Source organism: Perognathus longimembris, chromosome 23, assembly GCF_023159225.1.
Source record: "Perognathus longimembris pacificus isolate PPM17 chromosome 23, ASM2315922v1, whole genome shotgun sequence".
NCBI lineage: Eukaryota > Metazoa > Chordata > Mammalia > Rodentia > Heteromyidae > Perognathus > Perognathus longimembris.
Genome location: NC_063183.1, coordinates 17,113,055 through 17,136,811, shown reverse-complemented (window position 1 = coordinate 17,136,811; position 23,757 = coordinate 17,113,055). Strand labels below are relative to the sequence as shown.

Genomic DNA, 23,757 nt, shown 5'->3' with positions numbered 1-23,757 from the left:
TAACTCTGATCAAATACAGAAAAGAAAGAAAAGGCCAGATTGAACCAATTCACCTGAACTTAGTGGTTGAATCTGCTACACCCAATCCCTTTGGAACTAAATAGCCTTTTAGTCCCAAACCAATTAGACTGAAACACTTCCACTGTACCACAAGGTGGCTAAATCTAACTGCAGCTTTGTTTGAATCTATTTATTTTCTACTAAAATATCAGAGTAGAATAAGCTATAAATAGGCCTACTTGACAGTGAAAGGCTCGTGTCCAGAGAAAATACACTGTCTTCCTTTCTATTGCCTGAAATCATTTTTGAAGATTTATTCTTGAGCTAAAGGCTTTGAACTTGATTGAAGCTCTGTCTTGGTCTCCTGAGCTAACCAGCGCCATTTCTAAGAGCAGACTTCAGCTGGGAAATGAGATCACCCTGGCCCAGGGGGGAGCGGGTGGATGGCGTGGAGGAAGGGGGGCCACTGAGAACCAGGGTGCTCACTGCCAAGAGCCACAGGAAGGACAGCCGGAGGGGCACCAAGTGCAGAATGGGCGGCGCTTCGCAGACTCCCCCCAGGCACTGTGCCAGACAACTTAGAAAGGCGAAAAGAGGAGATGAGGGAGCAAGAGAAACATGGATTGGGGGCAGCAAAATAATGGAACAAGAAGAAGAAAAGGATAATGAAAGAAATGAGAGGGGATTCAACCCAGAGACTGGAAGAATTCATTTTCTAAAAGAAGATGGGGGTAATCAGAAGGAGGGAGGGAGGGAAGGAAGGAGGGAGGGAGGAAGAGAGGAGGTGGAGGAGGGGAGGAAAGATAAACAGATAGAAACAGAGAGACAGAGAGGAAGGAGAAAGAGGAAAAGGAGGAGGAGGGGAAGGAGGAGGAGGAGGAGGAGGAGGAGAGAGGTTATTCTATAAATCTGAGATGGGGAAGTCCTTTGATCTGACCACATGGCAATTCTCCAGCAATAGTGTTGCCTTATTTCTCCTGAGATTTATTCTAATATTTTTAGAAATTGGAGTCCATGTCTGGTTGAAACTGTCCTGATTCTTTTTTTTTTTTTTTTGGCCAGTCCTGGGCCTTGGACTCAGGGCCTGAGCACTGTCCCTGGCTTCTTCCCGCTCAAGGCTAGCACTCTGCCACCTGAGCCACAGCGCCCCTTCTGGCCGTTTTCCATATGTGTGGTGCTGGGGAATTGAACCAGTGCTTCATGTACACGAGGCAAGCACTCTACCACTAGGCCATATTCCCAGCCCGCACTGCCTCATTTGTTCCTTGCGCTGTATGGTAGGAAGTGTTGTTTCTAGCATATCAATATGAAGGTGTCCCAAGGCCAAGCAGCTAGCAATATTATGGAACTGACATTTGAGCCCCTAAGGGGCCCTGAGGTTAGACATGTTTCTTTCTCTTACATCAAGGCATCCCCATATACCTCTGCCTCTTATGGACTATTTCTCATTAATTATGGTTGGGGTTTTTTTTAACTGTATTTTTGTGGTGTTTTTTTTGGTACTGGGGATCGAACCCAGGGCGTTGCACTTGCTAGGCAAGTGCTTTGCCACTGAGATACATCCCAGCCCTGTTTCTCATTAATTATGATCACTGACCCAGTACAGGAATTCTGAGATTCATTTAAAGTTGAGTATTCTGCTTACATGTCCCTTGCGTTGGAAAAGCACTCTGAGAATTGTCTCTACCTTATGGAGGAGGAAGAGATGAAGGTTTGACAATTGGTTTCCCACTGGGAGCTGGTGGCTCATGCCTGTCATCCTAACTACCCAGGAGCCTGAGCTCTGAAGATTTCATTTCAAAGCCAGACCAGACAAGAAAATCTGTGAGACTCTTACCTCCAATTAAGCACCAAAAAGTTGGCAGTAGGGCTGTCTCTCAAGTGGTAGAGCACCAGTCTTAAGTGAAAGAAGCTAAGGGATAGTGCCGGGGCTCTAAGCCGCAGTGCTAGTATTCTCTCTCTCTCTCTCTCTCTCTCTCTCTCTCTCTCTCTCTCTCTCTTTCATCTCTCTCTCTCTTTCTGTCTCTTTCAACTCGCAGCCATTCTTTTCCCTAAAATTTCATTGCCTTTTGGATTGATTATATTAAACCTAAAAAAAATATTTACCTAAATTCCAGTATATGCTCTGCTGCCTGTGATCACTTAAGGTTAAATTTAAAATGAGTGATTTTTTTCCAGCCCATAAAAGTAACGTTAATGATACATCACCGTTCAGGCTACCAAAGAAAGCCCTCTCCATCAGTCTTACTTACTGTTTTTCTCCCCATTATTATCATAGACTCGCAAAGTCTCTTGTCCAAAGCTGCAGGGGAAAGGGGGAGGGGAGGAACAGGCCACCCTATGGCTATGCCTTTCCTTAATGAATATTGGAAAGGAACTGTTGCTGAGTTTGTGAGCAACTTGGTGGATCTCATTCCTGGTATTTCCATAATGCTACAGAATTCTCCCCACTGGTTTCCTAATGAAATGAAGTTGTAATGAAAGCCATATGGAGAAAGGCATCATGCTTACTGCGTGCGACAGTGTGGGGCAGAGCCGGGCTCCCGAACGGCTCCACCACCACCAGCCATCTTCCCTTCCGATCAGGATGTTGCCATGGTGGGAAGCCTTGGGGATGTTCACAAAGATTCTGGCTCTCCTTCTAGATGCCTGACAGAATTACACGTCCTTAGCCCTCCCCCTAGAGTTAGGCATGGCCAGTAATATATGAGCAGGGTTGAGATATCTTCTTGCTAGGCAGAACCTTTCAAAGCTACATCCTTTTTCCTGCATTAGAAACCCATAAAAATTCAGAGACTGAGTACCCTTTGGCCAGATCCCTGAGATTAACAACAATGATCAGAGACGCATGCAAACCCAAGGGAAATAGAGCATGCGCTCTAATGCAGATTATACTGTGAAAAAGCAGCCAAGAACCTGGTTTTAAAAATGACCACAAGCCGATTACCAGTGGTTTGCATATGTAATCCTAGCTACTTAGGAAGTAGATCTGAGGATGGTGTTCAAAGCCAGCCAGGGCAAGAGAGGCCATGAGATTCTTATCTCCAGTGAAGCATACAAAAAAAGCCGGAAATGGAAGTGTGGCTCCAGTGGTTGAACCCTTACCTTGAGCAAAAAAGCTCAGGGACAGTACCCAGGTCCTGAGTTTAAGCCCCAGGACTGGCATACACATAAAAAAAAAAAAAAGGGAAAAACATTAAATAGGAAAGAAGAAAAAAAGACACACTATTCAGAAACATGCAATAAGACTGACAGCAGACTTTTCAACAGAATCTATAAAGGGTAGAAGACAAAAACAAACAGAAAAACAACCTTTCAGTCAAGAATGTTGTTCCCAAAAGGGAGAAGAGTACAATAATGTGCACAGGTCCTTAGAGCAACATAGCTATGAACTTTCAGGTGGGGATTTGATTCCAGATAATCACGGATGCTCTTTCAAAGCACAGAGTTACCTGAACAAGAGGAGAAATAAAATTCTCAAATGAGAATCACTAATTAGAAGTGATTTGCTATACTAATAATAGGACCCTAGGATGGCACTGCTCAAGTCCGAATGTAAGCCACATTAATTTAAAACTTTCTCAGAGAATAGGTAAAGGTAGTTTAAATGACCAATTTTCTTTTTTTTTCTTCTTATTTATTGTCAAAGTGATATACAGAGAGGTTACAGTTTCATTCGTTAGGCATTGGATACATTTTTTGTACTGTTTGTTACCTCCTTAAATGACCAATTTTCATTTTACCATAATGAAATTTTCATTTTAACATAATTAGTGCAAGCATTATATTAATTTGAAATAATTACAATTGGCTGTAGTTTGTAAATTTCAAGCCTTTGAAAGCTACATTTCAATTTGGACTGCCAGGGGCTGGGAATATGGCCTAGTGGCAAGAGTGCTTGCCTCGTATACATGAGGCCCTGGGTTCGATTCCTCAGCACCACATATACAGAAAATGGCCAGAAGTGGCACTGTGGCTCAAGTGGCAGAGTGCTAGCCTTGAGCAAAAAAGAAGCCAGGGACAGTGCTCAGGCCCTGAGTTCACGGCCTAGGACTGGCCAAAACAAAAACAAAAACAAAATCAATTTGGACTGCCACTGTTTCAAGCTGTCCTTAGCCTCATGTGGCTAGGGGCTACCACATCCCATTGCAAAGACAAGATAGGCGTGATGGTTCAAACCTATACGCTTAGCCACTCAGGAGGGAGAGATTGGGAGAGTCAGGATTTGAGATCACATCCCCATCTGAGTCTGCAAATGCAGATTATTGATTACACAGCTGTAGTCACTGCTACACAGGGGACTGGAGATCGGAGAATCAAATGCAACTCTAGACAAAAACAAGATACCCAATTTTTTTTTAACTAATAAAGTAAAAAAAAGGATGAGACATGGCTTGAGTGGTAGAGCACCTTATAACAGGGCCCGAATTCAAATCCCAAATCACAGTGGTGTAAACAAGTAATGAGAGAGAGAGAGAGAGAGACTTAAAGGCCTATTTGGCAGTAGTTCTCATCCCTGGCTGCTCATCCAGATATCCTGAATGAGAACAGATGCCCTCATAAGGCCACACGTCAGGGAGCGGCAGGGCAGCGCCCATGCCAAACACAAAGCTTAAGAAGGCACTCACATGGGCTGGGGGTATAGCCTAGTGGCAAGAGTGCCTGCCTCAGATACACGAGGCCCTAGGTTCGATTCCCCAGCACCACATATACAGAAAACGGCCAGAAGCGGCGCTGTGGCTCAAGTGGCAGAGTGCTAGCCTTGAGCGGGAAGAAGCCAGGGACAGTGCTCAGGCCCTGAGTCCAAGGCCCAGGACTGGCCAAAAAAAAAAAAGAAGCCAAGGAAGGCACTCACAAAAGAACTCAACAATCAAGATAATTTAATACTTAAAAATCTATGATTAATGAAATACCAGAGTGTCATAAAAACAGGATCTGATGGCTGGTTTTTCTTTTCCTCTATCTCCAGCGCCAACGTGACCCTAGGCTCAGGATCCAGTCTAGACCACATAAACTAGTATCACTGGAGGTGGGGCCCAACCAATCTATTTTCTTCTTTTGTGCCAATCCTGGGGCCTGAACTCAAGGTCTGGGCCCTGTCCTTGAGCTTTTTTCTCAAGACTTACACTCTACCACTTGAGCCACACCTGCACTTCTGGCTTTTTGGTGGTTAATTGAAGCTAAGAGTCTCACAGACCTTTCTGTCCAAGCCGGCTTTGAACCACAATCCTCAGATTTCAGCCTCCTGAGTAGCTAGGATTGCAGGCATGGCCCACTGGCACTCTGTTTTTTAAGCCCCCAGACAGTTCTAACATACATAGGCAGTTCTAAGGGCCTAGGTTCTGGCCCAATGACTGCCCTAATAAAGAAAGGAGTTAAACACTACTGTCATAGATTGTGCCATGTGATCTCTTTCACCAAAACCTCCGACTTATATATAGCTAGCCATTTTGGACTCCCAGTAACAGGAAGCTCACGACTTTACAGGTCAGTCATTTCTGTATTGGACAACTCTAGGGCAACTTCTTGTTTATTTGGAGATATTAAAATACAATTTTTAAAACAAGGTAAAGCTATATCTCCTACATACATAAAAATAAACATCACCAGTTCAAAAAAGAATATAAAAATCAGACTTTTTTGGGGGGGGGCAGTCCTGGGGCTTGAACTCAGGGACTGAGTACTGCCCCTGAGCTTCTTTTGCTCAAGGCTAGCACTCTACCACTTGAGCCACAGCACTACTTCTGGCTTTTTCTGTTTATGTGGTACTAAGGAATTGAACCCAGGGCTTTATGAATGCTAAGCAAGCACTCTACTACTAAGCCACATTCCCAGCCCCAAATCAGACATTTCTATACATCAGGAATATTGAAAAGGCCAGATACTGGTTGCTCACAACTATAATCCTACCTACCCAGGAGGCTGAGATCTGAATTCAAAACCATCCTAGGCAATGAAGTTCGTGAGACTCTTATCTTCAATTAGCCACCAAAAAGCCAGAAGTAGAGCTGTAGCTCTCGTGTTCAGGGTGTTAGTCTTGAGCACAAATAGCTCAGGGACAGTGCCCAAGCCCTGAGTTCAAGCCCCAGGACTGGCACAAAAAAAGGAAGGAAGGAAGGAAGGAAGGAAGAAAGGAAGGAAGGAAGGAAGGAAGGAAGGAAGGAAGGAAGGAAGGAAGGAAGGAAGGAAGTCAGCAGATTTTCCACAGGGAATCAAGGGAGGGAATAGAACTTAACCTCCATCAAACTTGGCAGAATGTCTCCCAATATGTATAGACATTACAGAGTTGTTCAATATGAATCTTAAGAGTCCATTGATGGGGCTGTAGACATTTTCCATCCAAGTAAAAATTACTTTCTACATGATTTTTTTTTTTTTACTAATTGCTCTTGACAGCATGTTTTCAAATTCTGACATGCTGAGGACTCACCTCAGAGTGAGTTAAAAGGTGGAGTCCCTGCAAAGAGTTATGAGTATAAATGGTGCCCATTAACAACCAGATGGTTCCGGTGCAGGCGCTCTGCGGAGCGTACTCAGAAACACTGTCCTGTTCCGGGAGCCGGCGGCTCACGCCTGCCATCCTAGCTACTCAGGAAGCTGAGATCATAGCTCAAAGCCAGCCAGGGCAGGGAAGTCCATAAGTCTCTTTCTTATCTCCAGTTGACCACCAAAAGCCAGAAGTGGAGGTATGGCTCAAGTGGAAGAGTGCCAGCCTTGAGCATAAAAGCTCAGAGTCAGTGCTCAAGCCCTGAGTTCAAGCCCAAGTACTGGCACGCAGCCACAGAAAAACAAAACATGTTTCCTCAGCGCTCCAGAGACAGCAGGGACAAACCTGCGTCCCACTGTGTTTGAAGGGAGCACTAGATCTCCATTCAAATCAGTCTCAGCCAAGTTATATTTCCTTTCCTTTGCTTCCGAGGTAATGTGCTATTTCCTTTCTCCCCTCTCAACTCTTGCAGGACAGAAAAGGAACTGTGTTTGTTCTATATGAACACGTGAAGAGAAGCAAGATGGGCATGTTGTAAGTATGATATGTATCTGTGAAATAATAATAAGCTAAGTAGACTCTACAAACAGTGACAGTCTTGTGTTTCTCATGCATCTGAACCACAATGCAGATCTATGGAAAGCCTGTCTTGGTTACCTACATCTTCAGAAATTTTGTACAGTAGCTTTAGATGTGTTGGTCTGGGTTTATAATTGTAATTATCCAAAATTGTCAGGTCAGAGTCTACACTTAATCCATTCTGTTCAACAGCATATACATACAAAGTACAACAAACTCGACTGACAGACACGTTAGCTGTCCCAGTCGTGGAAAGCCTGTTGTCATTCTGGCATGGCTAGAACAGTGCTCTAATGACTTGGAAAGCTGTTCCTCCGGACAGCAGTGTCAAACCCGGCTCCAGCCTGAATGCAGTCTCCTCATGGTGTTTATATGAAAACAATCCAGCAAAATGTAGAGTCCCGGGGTTGGGAATATGGCCTAGTGGTAGAGTGCCTGGTATACATGAAGCCCTGGGTTCGATTCTCAGCACCACATATATAGAAAAAGCTAGAAGTGGCATTGTGGCTCAAGAAGTAGTGTGCTAGCCTTGAGCAAAGAAGCCAGAGACAGTGCTCAAGCCCTGAGTTCAAGCCCCAGGACTGACAAAAAATATAGATAGATAGATAGATAGTCATGCATATTCATGTCACATAATTGAAATGAAATAATCCTAGACTCTCAAACCAAAGACCCTAGATCTACTACACACTGACCTTGTGATAATGAAACACAAATTTCTGTTCAATATTACTAGCTCTGAAGTTGTCTTATTATTTATTTTCTTAAAAGCAGAGACACTGCTGTTTAGCAGCTCAAAGTGGTATGCCATGCTTGGATTTGGGGAATGTTCATCTCAAAAAGTTCAGAAGCATTAATGTAGTTAGATTCCTTTATTTCAGAGAAGAAAAAAAAAAAAAAAGAAAGACCCAGAAAGCTTCAGTAGATTCCTGAAAGTCAGCGGCAGGACTAGGAGCTGTTTGTTGCTTATCTTAAGGAGTAGGAAGCTTCAAAGCAAAGCCACCCTGACCTAAGAATTCACCCTTTGTGTTATTCCAAATTGATCCTAACAGCTATGAAAGAAAAAGTCCCAAGTTTGGAGGAAGGCTGTTTGTTTATTTGCTTTTGTTTTTCATCCTGTTTTATTTTGGCTGCCTTAAGGGGCAGATCTTTATATTCATTCCCTCCGGCACAGCAAGTATTACAAAACAAATATTACAAATGAATCCATTTACTTAAAATCTTTTCTTTTCCTTTGACAAAGAAAGTTTAAAATCATAGCTACAAAAATACTCTGGAGTTTCCAAGTTGAAACATGAAATAGCTGGATGCTAGTGGTTCTTACCTGTCATCCTATCAACTCATGAGGCTGAGACCTGAGGATCGCAGTTCAAAGCCAGCCTAGGCAGGAAACTCCAGGAGACTCTTACCTTTGATTAACCACACCCCTCCCCCCCCCAAAAAAAAAACAAATAAAAAGCACTAGCTGTTAGTGGAGCTGTGGCTCAAGCACAAAAGCACAGGGACAGCTTTTGAGTTCAAGCCCCAGGACCGGCACCAGAGAGAGAGAGAGAGAGAGAGAGAGAGAGAGAGAGAGAGAGAGACAATCTAGTTGTTTGGGAGTGTTCACCTTATCGTGCTACAAGGTGGTTTGCCTCAAGCTCTTCTGGAAAGTAGGAGTTCAGCTGTGTACAGACGGCTGTTCAGGAATGGGGTTCGCTGTCACTGAACCTGAGCAGGGCAATGTCATAAGTGACAGGTATTTCTTGTCCACATGAAACAGAAAATAATCCCAAAGTCTTCCAGAGTCCAGAGCTACAGATGTGGAGGAGGAAATGAATGACACTTGGCAATAATTCTTTTCGAGGAACTTAAAACAGTTTAAAAAAAAATCAGGGAATATCACTATCCTGGCTCAGAAGTGGGCTGTTCTGCAAAGAAATGACTGAACCTATTGCTTTCTTCTGCTGTTGATTAATAAAAAATATTTATTACGCAAATCCTTTTTGTTGACAAGTTAAAATGGAGCCTCATCTTTCATATCTCCCTGAAGATTGCCACCTTGTGAGATTGAAAATACTCATTAAATTCCATCAGCAGACGCACAAATGAGAGGGCGAATTGTTTTTAAGCCTGTAAAGGGACTCATTGGTAAACTCATTTGTTTGGATATCATTAACAGAACAATCGGCGTGGATCTCCAGGGGGTCCTCACGACCTTTGCCCGCAATCTCTTCATCATCCATCAAGAGATATCAGCACCTAATATGCAAGGCGAGACCAATTTTAAGGTGAGGTGTTAATTAACTAACGATTCTGGTTAATTTCTATACAAGGGCTGAAGATACCTCATGCTGTATTGTAAACAAGTGCTAAACCATCTTTCCTTTCCTTTTTCTTTTCTTTCTTTTTTTTTTTTTTTTAAATTCTAAGAGCACACATTTTACAATGTGCAGGGTCAGTTTTGTAAGGTCCCCACGAAACCCGTTAGTTAAATTTAATAGTTTGAAACTTTTCCTTTGAAATATAGGAAACTTGTTTTAACTTGCTGCCGTGCTCAAACCCCAAGCCTGTGAGAGCAGAGCTTTCTGATGTTGGAAGCGAAGCTGCAGTGTCATCGCGGAACCAACACAGAGACTGTCACAACCAAAATTTGTGAATGTAACCTATCTCTATTTCAGATCATAGAAAGGCTGGTTAGACTCCTGGGGAGCCTCAGTTTCTAGAACCACAGCAGATCGGAGGCTCGAGAAGGGCGAAGTGTGCTAAGGCAGAGGAAAATGCCAGCCTGTGCCTGGGTCGTCCACTCCATCCCATGTCTCCAAAGTGTAGACAGGCGCTCTGCCACTTGGACCACACTTCCCATTTCTTAGTTTTGTTATTATTATTTTTTTAATAGAGTCACATTTTTAGCTAAGAGAATCTGGACCAGGCTCTTCCTCCTTTTTTCTTTTTTCTTTTTTTTTTTTTTTGCCTTCTTCATAGCTGAGATAACAGATATGGGCCACCAGGCCACCAGGCCCAGCTTTGTGTTGGTTGAGATGGTGAATCTTAAGCTTTTGTTTCTTGTCCTTCATACGGCTGAACTCAGAGCCTGGGTACTGACCTTGAGTTCTTTCTGCTCAAGGCTAGTACTCTTACCACTTTGTGCCACAGCACCACCCCTGATTTTCTGTTGGTTAACTGGAGATAAGGGTCTTATAATCCTGCCCAAGCTGGCTTTGAACCATGATGCTGAGATCACTGCCTCCTGGAGTAGCTAGGATTCCAGGCATGAGCCACCAGCACCCAGCTTTGAAACTTTTCTCTTTTTTTTTGGATAGGGCTGGCCTCAAACTGTGATCCTCCCACTGTCAGCCTCCCGATTACAGAGAGGAGCTTCACATTTTTGAAGCCTCCATATGGCCTCTCAAGATTTTGTTCCTGCCAAGTGCCAGTGATTCATGCCTTTAACTCTAGCTACTCAAGAGCTAAGAAACACCATTCCCCAAATAACTAACAAAAAATCTGAGCTGGAGGCATAGCTGAAGTGGCAAAGAACCAAGTGAGCAAGTTTGAGGCTCTGAGTTCAAGCCCTCAAATCATGGGGGGAAAAAATTGGTCAGTGCAATCCTCTTGTGTATAATTCTAGAATACAGAGATGGGGTCCATGTGGGATGTGTATGTGTGTGTGTGTGTGTGTGAGAGAGAGAGAGAGAGAGGCTCTTCTGAGGCTTGAACTCAGGGCCCGAGGCACTGTCCCTGAGCTTTCATGCTCAAGGTGGGTGCTCTACCACTTGAACCACGGCTCTGGCTTTTTGCTGCCTAATTGGAGGTAGGCATCTCATGGATTTTCCTGTCTGGGCTGACTCATAACCACAGTCCTCAGATCTCAGCATCTGAGTCACTGGGGTTACAGGTGTGAGCTACCAGCACCCAGACATGTATGGGACTTTTTGAGACACTGGCTGAGCAGAGCTGATGGCTTGAAATTGATCAGGTATAGATCTGGCTCCCAGCATCACCTTTATCATGCTTGATTAAGGCAAGTAACTGAAAGGACTCAACTGGAAATCCGATATAGTTTTGCATCTGAAACAGAAAACCCAACAAAAGCTAGATTTAAAAAAAAAAAAATCATGATTGGACTCAAGCTAGTGCTTGCTTTAACGATACCATGAGAACAATGGTTTACCCCTCGAAGTGATCTAACTTGCTGGGGGAATGATCATTGTTCTTCCTTCAGTGTAAATGAGGGAGCCCAATAAAAACGATACCAGTAAGACAAAATGTACAGCTACTAAGGGATTTGCAATGGCTTGGACACAGTTCCCCCGTGGTGAGAGGAGGTGGAGTCTTTGAGAAGGCAGAGCCTAGAGGAAAGTCATTGGAGCAACACCTTTGGAAGAGGTGAGGTAGTTCTCATGGGGCTCTGCGTACTTCTTACAAGAGGGATGTTATAAAAAAGAAAGACTGGCTCCCTCCACTCTCTGGCTTCCTGTCTTGCCCATGGGATCTCTTCTTTTTGTCTTGCTTTGTGGAGTCCTTTTTTCGTTTTTGCTTTTGTACTCAGGGCTAGCGCTTTACCACTTTGAGCCATAGCACAACTTCCGGTTTTCTAGTAGTTAATTGGACATAAGAGAATCACAGACATTCCTGCCCGAGCTGGCTTGGAACCACAATCCTTAGATCTCAGCCTCCTGAGAAGCTGGGGTTACAGGCATGAGCGTGTAGAAACGTTGAGAAACCACAAGTGTGATTTCTCAAGTAAGCTTCCGCCTTGATACCATATAGATAAGCAAGTGAAAGCCAGGATCCGTAGAAAACTTGAACAGAAGAGAAAAAATGTATTGCAAAGTAAAAGACAAAGGCCCCTCAGAAGAGTTAAGTAGCAGGGCCTGGAAATGAGTCTGTTGGCTGCTGGGGGAGGAAGGGGCTCTCCTTTTATCCCCTCTCCCCCTGAGTCAGAGTCCACCCCAGGACCTATTGGTCGGTTTGACTTATGGACATGAATTCAACTAAGCCGGAGTACTATGGGTCATTTTCCAGGAGCTGCAGTCAGTGTCCAGGGATGCTGGTCAACACTACCAGGCGCCACCCGGCTGACTTCTGAGAAGGCTGGTTGGGGATGGCTGTATGTAGACAATCCTAATGAACCCACCAATAATCGGTTACAATCCATTCACAAGTTAAGCAAAGGTGCAAGACATATCATCACTAAACAAAAATCAATTGTATTTAGATTAGGAGTAAAAAAGAAAATCTAAAAGTAAAGTGCAAATAAATTCAATTACTATCAAAGTGGGAGCCAGTAGCTCATGCTTTATGATCCTAGCCACTCAAGAGGCTAGAGGGTTGAGATTTGAGGACAGCCTGGAAAGGCAAGTTTGAGAGTCTCCATCTCCAATTAACCAACAAATAATGTAGACTCGAGGTGTGGTTGAGTAGTAAAGCACTGGCTGTAAGTAAAAGAGCTGAGTGAAAAAGGCAAGAGGGGTCCTAAGTTCATGCCCTGGTACTGGCATATATAAAAAAATTACAGGGCTGGGGATATAGCCTAGTGGCAAGAGTGCCTGCCTCGGATACACGAGGCCCTAGGTTCAATTCCCCAGCACCACATATACAGAAAACGGCCAGAAGCGGCGCTGTGGCTCAAGTGGCAGAGTGCTAGCCTTGAGCGGGAAGAAGCCAGGGACAGTGCTCAGGCCCTGAGTCCAAGGCCCAGGACTGGCCAAAAAAAAAAAAAAATAGCATCAGAATGGTTTGAAGACAAGTAAATTGAGGAGCAATACAATACTGATGCACTAAAAACTTTAAGACAGTGTTAAGAGGTTAGAGAAGATATAAATGAATGGGGAGACTGCGTACCCCTCAAATTGATCCATATATTCAATTAACTTCCTATCAATATCAAAATTGGATTTCTTTTGGTAGAGTTGGCAGGATGGTCCTAAAGTTTGTGTGGAAAAGCAAAGAATTCAAAATAGTCCAAATAATATTGGGGGAGGGATAACAATGTTGGAGAGTTCATATTTCTCCATTTCAAAACTTGCTGCAAAGCTACAGCACTTGAAACAGTGTGGTACTGTCATAAGAATAGGCATATAGACAGCTGTGTAGAATGGAGACTAGAACTAAACCTACGCATTGCGACCAACTACTGTTCAATAAGGATGCTAAAATTATTCTGTGAGGAAAGAATAACCTCTTTAATTTAAAAAAGCAAATGGTAGAAGAAATGAATATCCACACAAATTAGGAATTCAGATTTCTACCTGACACTATATTTAAAAATTAAGTCAAGGGGCTGGGGATATAGCGTAGTGGCAAGAGTGCCTGCCTCGGATACACGAGGCCCTAGGTTCGATTCCCCAGCACCACATATACAGAAAACGGCCAGAAGCGGCGCTGTGGCTCAAGTGGCAGAGTGCTAGCCTTGAGCAGGAAGAAGCCAGGGACAGTGCTCAGGCCCTGAGTCCAAGGCCCAGGACTGGCCAAAAAAAAAAAAAAAAAATTAAGTCAAAATAGGCCAGTGAACTAAATGTAAGCTCTAAAACTGTAAATGTTTTATAATACTGAAAAAAAACACAGGTGTTAGTTCTTCCTGACCTTGGATTAGCAATGGTTTCTTAGCTATTATGCCTCACACACAAACAGCCATAGTGAAAATAAGTTGGATTCCATTAAAAAAAAAAACTACAAAGAAAGTAAAAAATCATCCATAGAATGGGATCAATTATTTGCAAATTATATAACTGATAATGCTCTAGTACCCACAATATATCAACTCTTACAACTCAAAGATAGACAGATAACTCAGTTAAAATATAAGCAAAGGATTTGAACAGACATTTCTTCAAAGAAGATATATACTTGGCCAATAAGTATGTGAACAAATGATTAGCCTCAAAAATTTATTAGGGGGCTGGGGATATAGCCTAGTGGCAAGAGTGCCTGCCTCGGATACACGAGGCCCTAGGTTCGATTCCCCAGCACCACATATACAGAAAACGGCCAGAAGCGGCGCTGTGGCTCAAGTGGCAGAGTGCTAGCCTTGAGCAAGAAGAAGCCAGGGACAGTGCTCAGGCCCTGAGTCCAAGGCCCAGGACTGGCCAAAAAAAAAAAAAAATGTATTAGGGAAATGCAAATCCAAACCACAAGACACCATTTTACTCCCTGCCCCACTAAAATGACTATTAAGGAAAAGGAAGACAATAATAAATGTTGACAAGGGCGCAGAGGAAATAGAAGCTGGAACCCTCATGCTCTGCTGGTAGGAATGTAATAGCTTTCTGAAGTTTGTCAGTTCCTCAGAGTTAATTATTATAAAATTACCATATGATCCAGCAATTCACACACAAAAGAACTTAAGACATACATTTACACAAACACATTTACGTTCACTGAAGCAAAAAAGCCAAAAAGTATAAATAAGAAAAATGTTTACCAACTGAGAAATAGGTGAATTCCATGATATTATATGGATAATATTCTTGCAATGGAATATTGTTCCACTATAAAAAAGAGAATGTAGTAGTACTGTGTGCTACAGCATGAATGGACATTGGAAACATTTTGTTAAAAAAAAACCAATCACCAAAGAACACTGTATAACACCATTTGTATGAAATGTGCAAGCAGACAAATCCACAGAGACAGAGGTAAATTAATGGTTGTAGGGGTGGAGAAATGGAGAATGACTGCTAATGGGTAAATGTGATTTGGAGTAACAAAAATGTTTTGGAATTACATAATGATGATAGTTGCCTGGGAATCTTTTTCCTTCCCTCTCTCCCTCCCTTCCTCTCTCCTTCCCTTTCTCCTTTCTTTCTTTCCTCCAGTAGTAGGCTTGAACTCAGGGCCAGGGTATTGTCCCTAGTATTTTTACTCAACACTGGTGCTCTAGCACTTTAGCCACATGTCCATTTCTGGATTTTTACTAGTTAATATGAGATGGCTCTCCCATACTTTCCATTAGCTTTTGAACTGTGATCCTCAGATCTCAACCTCAGCTGAAATTACAAGTGGGAGCCCCTGCCTATGAATGTTTCTAAAAATCATCATATTATATGTACTCTTTTTTTTTTGCCAGTCCTGGGGCTTGGACTCAGGGCCTGAGCACTGTCCCTGGCTTCTTTTTGCTCAAAGTTAGCACCATGCCACTTGAGCCACAGCGCCAATCCTGGCCTTTTCTATATATATGTGGTGCTAGGGAATTGAACCCAGGGCTTCATGTATAGGAGGCAAGCACTCTTGCCACTAGGCCATATTCCCAGCTTCTATATACACTCTTACAAGGGTATTATGTGAATTATTCCTGAATGGAAAATAACATTAGATGGGAAAATGTCATTTTTCTTCTCAGAAACTAACGGAAATAAACACCCCCTTCAGTGGATTGGCCCTCATTTTAAGATGTCTCAAATTATCTATGGTGAAGAACTTACTTCTTTTATTTTGTTTCTAATCTATCATGGATCAAAACACTTTTGTAAAGTACAACAAAATTGAATTAATAGAAAAATGAAATAAAATATTAAAGATGCACAAAGTAGAAGCCTAATGCTTTCCACCACCACTACCACCACTCTGTCCTGAGGCTTGAACTCAGGGCCTGGGCTCTGTCTCTGAGCCTCTCTATGCTCAAGACTAGCACTCTATCACTTGAGCCACAGTGCCACTTCCAGCTTTTTCTGTTTATGTGGTACTGAGGAATCAATCCCAGGGCTTCATGCATGCTAGGCAAGCACTCTACCACCAAGCCACATTTCCAGCCCTAATGCTTTGCTTATTAGGTTTCATAGACATACTTTCCCATGATTTCCCTTAATATTTTTACTCACTTCAGCAAGACTGGTAGCCAATAATTTATAGATGGCAACTCAGACGTGAAACTTACTGTGAGTAGAACTTATAAATACCGTAATAAACTCTAACAAGGAGTCACGAATGCTTGGGGAATGGAGGTGGTAAGAGGTCTTCAAATAATGAGTATTGTTTTTGTTATTTACAGACCACCATTAATGATGTTGAAAGCATCCTAGGAGTGACAGAAGAAAACAAAATAAGATTTGAAGAACTACAGTCCAAAGATGATAAAAAAGCATTCCGTGCTCGAGTACTTCTGAAGTAGCTTACAATGTTAGATCCCGGGTCTAGAGCAAGAAAGGGCAGGATTTCTTTTGCTTTTAGGAATAAAAGTGAAGGAAACTAGTTTGCCGTGTTTGCTGAGGTGAATCTAGATGGGTGACATTACATGTTCGTTTTAACATTTATTAAGAGAGCATATGTTATTCATTAAATCAAAACCTATTGCTGTTTTTACTTGAGAGTGCTGAGTCATCTCTTCCCCTTCTCAAATTAAGGAAAAGATAATCTGATAAGAGAAGAATGTCACCAGCCTTGATATCACTTCTGCACATAGTCCTCTATAAGAGTACAGGATTGGGGCTGGGGATATGGCCTAGTGGCAAGAGTGCTTGCCTCGTATACGTGAGGCCCTGGGTTCCGTTCCCCAGCACCACATGTACAGAAAATGGCCAGAAGGGGCGCTGTGGCTCAAGTGGCAGAGTGTTAGCCTTGAGCCAAAAGAAGCCAGGGACAGTGCTCAGACCCTGAGTCCAAGCCCCAGGACTGGCCAAAAAAAAAAAAAAAGAGTACAGGATTGTGGAGCCTTCATTTGTTTGGTAAAAATCTTCTTCTCTTCCAAAGGATAATTAACGCCTGCATTTAAAATATTTAAAGCAGGGCCATTGCTCTTTGGCAAAACACAAATGTCTTTTTTTTTTCCCCCTAAAGAAAACTGTATGAATATTTTTGTGTGTGCTTGAACTCAGGGCCTGGGCCCCCTCACTTAGTTCTTTTTGCTCAAAGCGAGCACTTTACCACTTGAGCATTTGCCACGTCTGGCATTTGGGCAGTTACTTGGCGATGAGTCTCATGAACTTTCCTGCCTGGGCTGGCTTCAAACCACAATCCTCAGGTCTCAGCCTCCTGAGTGGCGAAGGTGACAGGTGTGAGCCACTGGTGCCCGGCTTACTGCATGGATTTTGAAAAGTGATTCTTTATCATTCCCGGTACTTTCATTGTAGCCAGCCCTCCTATTGTCTGTGATTGTTGCCATTCTTTTTTTTTTGCCAGTCCTGTGGCTTGGACTCAGGGCCTGAGCACTGTCCCTGGCTTCCTTTTGCTCAAGGCTAGCACTCTGCCACTTGAGCCACAGCGCCACTTCTAGCCTTTTCCGTATATGTGGTGTTGGGGAATTGAACCCGGGGCCTCATGTATACGAGGCAAGCACTCTTGCCACTAGGCCATATCCCAAGCCCCGGATTGTTGCCATTCAAGTAGGAAAAGCCAAAGCGTCGAAATAGGTGGCAGTATCTGCTCTTAGGATACAGTTCAACCAAGGCCTCTAGCTTCAATGAATATTTGTGTTCTCTAGTTCTCCATTTAAGCCCGTGTAGGATTTTTACAAGCTGAATTCAACAGCGTCTTTTAAGAGGCAATTTTGTGTGTGTGTGTGCGCGCGCGTGTGCACGCACCTGTACTAGGGGTTTGAACTCAGGGCCTGGGCACTGTCCTTTGGCTTTTTTGCCCCAAGTTGGTGCTCTACCACTTGAGTCATAGCTCCACTTCTAGCTTTTTGATGGTCAATTGGAGAGACAATTCTCAGGGATTTTCCTGCTCAGGCTGGCTTCAAACGAGATCGTCAGATCTCAGCCGCCTGAGTAGCCAGGCTTACGGGGTAAGCCACTGGCACCTGGCTTAAGAGGCAAATTATTAAGTAATTCAGTGGTGACACATCAATATTTGCTTCATAAATGCCCCCAAGAAATTCCACATGAACCAGCTTTGCTGCAGGGTGAAATATGCAAGGTGCAACACCCAAAGTGTTCCATTTTAAAGAATGACCTTTGTAATTTTGAAAATACTTGCGTGTGTTGGGAAAATGAAGAATATTTCTTTTTTAACCTATGGAATTCCAATCATCTTTTAACTGTCTTCCGGCCACAGGCTAAAAGTTTCTGCAATGACATGAACATTTCTGCCTATATCAGCCTTTGCTCTGCCATAGCTGGGAATACATTAATTAGCCAGGTTTCCTGCCTGGGTGAGGGGTGGGGTGACCTCTTTTTCTTGCCCAATCTCTCTAATCCATCTGAGGGGACCTACTGTCCAGATACTTGACAGACAGGAAGTACTTCCCCCCCCCCCATTAGAGATGCGTTTCTATTGAAGCCAGAACAACATAAGGTCCAAGAGACTCATTAGTCCACTGGCACACTCATGTCCTGAGAGTAAATGCAACCCTCTGTCTCCTTCTGGCTCTCATCTGCTCTGGACTTTAACAGAAAACTGTCTCTGTTCTGTTCAGCACAGCAGTGCACCGTTCCTGTGGTGAAAACCCTTTGCTTAACAGTACCACAGTGTTAAATCGATCCAGGAAGAGGGGTTTTATTGTTGTTTTGTTTGTTTGTGCCTGTCCTGGGGCTTGAACTCAAGTCTTGGGTGCTGTCCTTGAGCTTTACTGCTCTAGGTTAGCATTTTACCACTTGAACCACAGCGTCATTTCTGGCTTTTGGCTGGTTACTTGTCGGTAAGAGTCTCAGAGTCTTTCTGGCTCAGGTTGGCTTCGAACCATGATTCTCAGATTTCAGACTCCTTAGCAGCTAGAATTATAAGCTGGAGCTTGGCTTAGGGAAGGTTATTTTTCTGCGGGGACTGGAGAGAGGGGTTGGGGATTTCTTAGTTTTTTAGGGTTTGGGTTTTGTTTTTTTTTAATCTCAGGGCCTGGGTGCTGTCCCTGATATTTTTTTGCTCAAGGCTAGTGTTCTACAATTTGAGCAACAGCTCCATATCTGACTTTTCTGGTGGTTAATTGGAGAAGAATCCCACAGATAATAAACATTACATTTTGTTTAAAGTCTCAGGAAGTGGAGCTGTGGCTCAAAGTGGTAGAGTACTAGCTTTGGGCAAAATGGCTCGGGGGCATTGCCTAGGCCCTGAGTTCAAGCCCCAGAACTGATCCAAAAAAGAGAAGTCTCTTGGATTTGCCTGATCTCAGCCTCCTGAGTAGCTGGGATTATAGGCGTGAGACATTGTCATTCAACTATAGGGAAGAAGTTTTTTTTGTTTTGTTTGTGGTTTTTTTTTTTTTTTTTTTTTGGCCAGTCCTAGGCTGTGATGTGAACTCAGGGCCTGAGCACTGTCCCTGGCTTCCTTTTGCTCAAGGCTAGCACTCTGCCACTTGAACCACAGCGCCGCTTCTGGCCGTTTTCTGTATATGTGGTGCTGGGGAATCGAACCCAGGGCCTCATGTGTATGAAGCAAGCACTCTTGCCACTAGGCCATATCCCCAGCCCCTGTTTGTTTGTTTTCTGTTTTGTTTTAATGTGGCATTTGGATTAGAAGGCCTGAACCCATTCTCCTGAACTACTTTTTGTGCATGTGCCAATACTGTGTGTGTGCCACTGTTGGGGCTTGAACTTGGGGCCTGGGCTCTGTCTCCTAGCTTTTTCCACTAAAGGCTGGTACTCTTCCAGTTGATCCACAGCTCTGCTTGTGGCTTTTTGGTAGTTAACTGAAGATAGTCGCGTCAACTCTCCTCCCTGGGCCAGCTTCAAATTACAATCCTCAGTTCTCAGCCTCCTGAGTAGCTAGGATTACAGGCGTGAGCTTCCGCTCTCAGACCCAACCATTTCTTTCATCCACATGGTTGCCTTCTCAAACAATGCCATTTGCCTCCTTTGTATATGTCATTGCCATCCACCACTAAAGGCGAGTTTCAAGTTCTGGCTTTCTGTCAAGACTCCCTCACTTTTCACTTATCAGTTTTCAGGGAATGATCAGGCAGAACCTCTGCTGAAACACCTGCAGCCTCAAATGAAATGCAAAAAAAAAAAGGTATAATAAAACAATCACTTCAAGTAATTAAGTGGAAGAAACCAGAGGACCAGATTAAATTAGCACAATGTTTTAATTACAGAATATTTGAAAAGAAGCATAGTCTATTATCTTTTTAGTACATTCATGTTACAGAGGTGCTGTACTATTGATAAACTAAGTTTGAAAATATAATTCTTTCTTTTTTTTTTTTTTTGCCAGTCCTGGGGTTTGAACTCAGGGCCTGGGCACTGTTCCTGAGCTTCATTTGCTCTAGGCTAGCACTCTGCCACTTAAGCCACAGTGCCAATTCCGGCTTTTTCTGTGTATGTGGTACTGAGGAATCGAGCCCAGGGCTTCATACGTGCTAGGCAAGCACTCTACCGCTAAGCCACATTCCCAGCCCGAAAATATAATTATTTCTATGTGCTCAATGTCGAAAACATCCCAAGTATAACTTAATGTGTTTTTACTATTTGGGAAAGGAAACCATAGTGTTTGTGGTATAAGAATTCTTGGAAAAAGATGTGAATTTTTTTCAGGAAGTTTTGAAGAGAATACATTGAACAGTAAGTAGAGTTATCTTTGAATGAGAGATGACCCATTGTTTAATGTTAAATGTTTGCCATAGTTGGAGAAGCAAATTATAGTAACCACTTATTATTATTGGGGAAGCATGTCCTTTAATGCAGAATCCCTTTTTCTTGTTTGTTTGTGCTGGTATTGGGGCTACTCAGGAGGCTCAGATCTGAGGATTGTATGTAGTTCAAAGCCAGCCCAAGCAGGAAAGTCTGTGAGACTCTTACCTCCAATTAACTAGCAAAAAGCCAGAATGGGAGGTGTGACTCACATGTTAGAATACCCATCTTCAGCACTGAAGTTCAGGGACAGCACCCAGGCCCTGAGTTTAAGGCTCAGTACCAGCTGAACATCTTCCAGTGAGCAAAGCAAAGACAGCTGCTCCTTCCCCCTCAACCTCCATCCCCACATTAGCTTGGCAAACTTAATTTATAGTTTTCCAGATAAGATTTACTATGATTAGTCCATTTAAAGAGTTGAACAAATGTGTGCTATGCACATTAAAGCCAGAGGAACAGTAAAATAAAACTAATGAACATTTACATTTTTGAAAATATAATTAATGTATGGTTGAGAAATTTTGAAAGATAAACATTTAAGTGTTAAAGTACTTATTACCTTCCCCACAGGGACGGGGTTGGGAATTAATGAGATAGCAAATGTAAAGTGCTTTGAGCTCTTTAGAAGAAAGGTGTCAGATGAATACAAATGATTATTAATTGTTACAACTATCAGATGGTTACTAATATATGACTTAGGATAAAACACAAGTTTTAATCCTTAAAAATAGAATGTTTGCAATTGTTAGGATGACATAGCAGAAATAATTCCCAGACTCCTTCCTGGCATGTTCGCATCATGTGGAGTCCTACCTCTACCCTTCCAGGGTTTGGGGTTTTTTCCTTTCCTTTTCTTTTTGGGTGCTGGTACTGGGGCTTGAACTCGGGGTCTGAGAGCTGTCCCTGAGCTTTTCCACTCAAAGCTAGTGCTCTATTACTTGAGCCACAGCTCTACTTCCAGCTTTATTTATTATTATTTTTTTTGCCAGTCCTGGGGCTTGAACTCAGGGTCTGAGCACTGTCCCTGGCTTCTTTTTGCTCAAGGCTAGCACTCTGCCACTTGAGCCACAGCGCCACTTCTGGCCATTTTCTATATATGTGATGCTGGGGAATCCAACCCAGGGCTTCATGTATATGAGGTGAGCACTCTTGCCACTAGGCCATGTTCCCAGCCCCCACTTCCAGCTTTTTTGGTGACTCATTGGAGATAAAGGTCTTATAAAATTTTCTGCCTGGGCTGGCTTTGAACTGTGATCCTCAAATCTCAGCTTCCTGAGTAGCTAGGATTATAGATGTGAGCCACGGGCACCTGTTTCATATAGTTTGTTATAGGAACAAACAAGTGAATTCAGACACCATTCCTTCTGTAAGACATGCCACAAAAATTATCCAAATGGCCGGGCACCCGTAGTGCACGCCTGTAATCCTAGCTATTCAGGGGGTTGAGACCTGAAGATTGCGCTTCAAAGCCAGCCCGGGCAGGAAAGGTCAAGAGACTGTAATCTCCAATTAACCACCAAAAATTGGAAGTGGCGCTGTGGCCCAAGTGGTAGAGTGCTAGCCTTGGGCTCAGGGACAGTGCCCTGGCCCAGAGTTCAAGCCCCACAACTGACCAAAAAAAAAAAAAAAAAAAAAAAAAAACCCCGAATTACCCAAATGCTTGAGGCAAATCAAGCTACTATTTATATCGTTGATTAATGATTTCATCAACACATACTGGAAACCCAACACATTCCACTAGGAATTATGTCCAGGAGTCACAGAAGGGTCAGGTGCCAGAAACTTGTCTCTGCAGCCCTTCCCCTCTCTAATCTGACCAGATCTTCTTTAATTTTCTATGTAGAAAACATGGCAGATAGTAATACCTGCTCCTTACGGAAGGAGCAGAGATTAATTGGTCAATGGAAAAGTGTTTCAAAGATAAAGTATTCTACATAAATGTTTAAATATTATTATTACATTGCTTCTTCAAATGGAAGTTCTAACTTTGAAATGTGATTATACGCTTTCCAGATAAAAACCTTCATAACCATGTATTTATATATTTAGGGTTTATTTTTTATTTTTTACTTCCACGATCTAACTCATGGTTGTGAAACTGTATCGCACTTGATGGAGGGCCTTGGGTTTTATTAGTTTTAAACTGCTGGTTTCTGGGGTACTTATGTAAATGAGGGAAAGATACCAAAACAGTAAATAATAAGCATGTCCCTGCTGTTTAAAAATCTGTTAGTAAAAAAAAAAATTTTTTTTTGTATAGGAAGACCTTAAACATAGCACATAGACATTGGGCATTTATGCATCAAATAGGTTTGGGATTTGGTTTGTTGTTGTTGGGTTGGTGTTGGTTTTTTTTTTTTTTTGGTGTTTTCTGTTTACTTGTTTGTTTTTTATTATTTTGATAATGGCTCTTCCCTCAAGTGTTTCTGTATCATCCTGTAAGCATTTTTGTTTTATTTTTACAATTGTCACTCTATGTGTGAGAGAAAGAAAAAGAGAGATCTAAACATTCAGAAGAAAGAAGAGGAGGAAGAGAGAGAGGTATACAATGCCACATTTTAAGATTCTTTTATTTAACACACTGTTATAAAGCATACCAGATGGCTAATGATGGCTCCAGGAGATAAAAGGCCACACCCAAGTTCATTGCTGTTGTCTCACAAGGAATGTTATGATCAAATTATGGTTTCAAAACTTGACAAGACAGCAGACTTTCCCTTGATGACAAAAAAAAAACAAAAAAACCAAAACAACCTCCAAGTTAAAATTAGAACTTTGATTTACTTAAAGATTCATGTCACTTGGTTTCTGGTCCAAGGACACAAAATATTTTGTAAACACTGAAAAACTCAAAATTAGCTAGGTACACTTTCAATTCCCTTTCCACTAATTTCTGGGAGGGTTTTGTTTTTTAAGTTGACTATTTATAACCACATTCCTAAGCCAAACAAACAAATCTTTGCTACCTGTACTGAAAAGTGAGGGAAATTTTAATGTCTAACAATAGGGTACTGTCTATAAAAGACCTCTACACAGTCATTAGAAAAATCATGTTTTTCTATACAGCTACCAAACAACCCAGACATTTCATTCCTATATATATATATATAGTTGTTGTTGTTGTTCTTGGTTTTTCTGTGTGTGTGTGTGTGTGTGTGTGTGTGTGTGTGTGTGTGTGTGTGCTGTTACTGGGCTTGAACTCATAGCCTAGAC

At 42.6% G+C, this 23,757-nt stretch overlaps 1 protein-coding gene across 1 annotated transcript in view; it reads left to right on the top strand.

Moving 5' to 3' along the window:
* Iqch (IQ motif containing H) overlaps positions 1-16,382 on the top strand; it is a 135,155-nt gene extending 118,773 nt beyond the window's left edge. Inside the window, exons 18-20 of the mRNA XM_048333123.1 lie at positions 6,960-7,021; positions 9,228-9,336; positions 16,038-16,382. Of these exons, the coding sequence (XP_048189080.1) occupies positions 6,960-7,021; positions 9,228-9,336; positions 16,038-16,157 (291 nt within the window). The 3' untranslated portion in view covers positions 16,158-16,382. The remainder of the gene's footprint in view (positions 1-6,959; positions 7,022-9,227; positions 9,337-16,037) is intronic.
* The last annotated feature ends 7,375 nt before the right edge of the window (positions 16,383-23,757 follow it).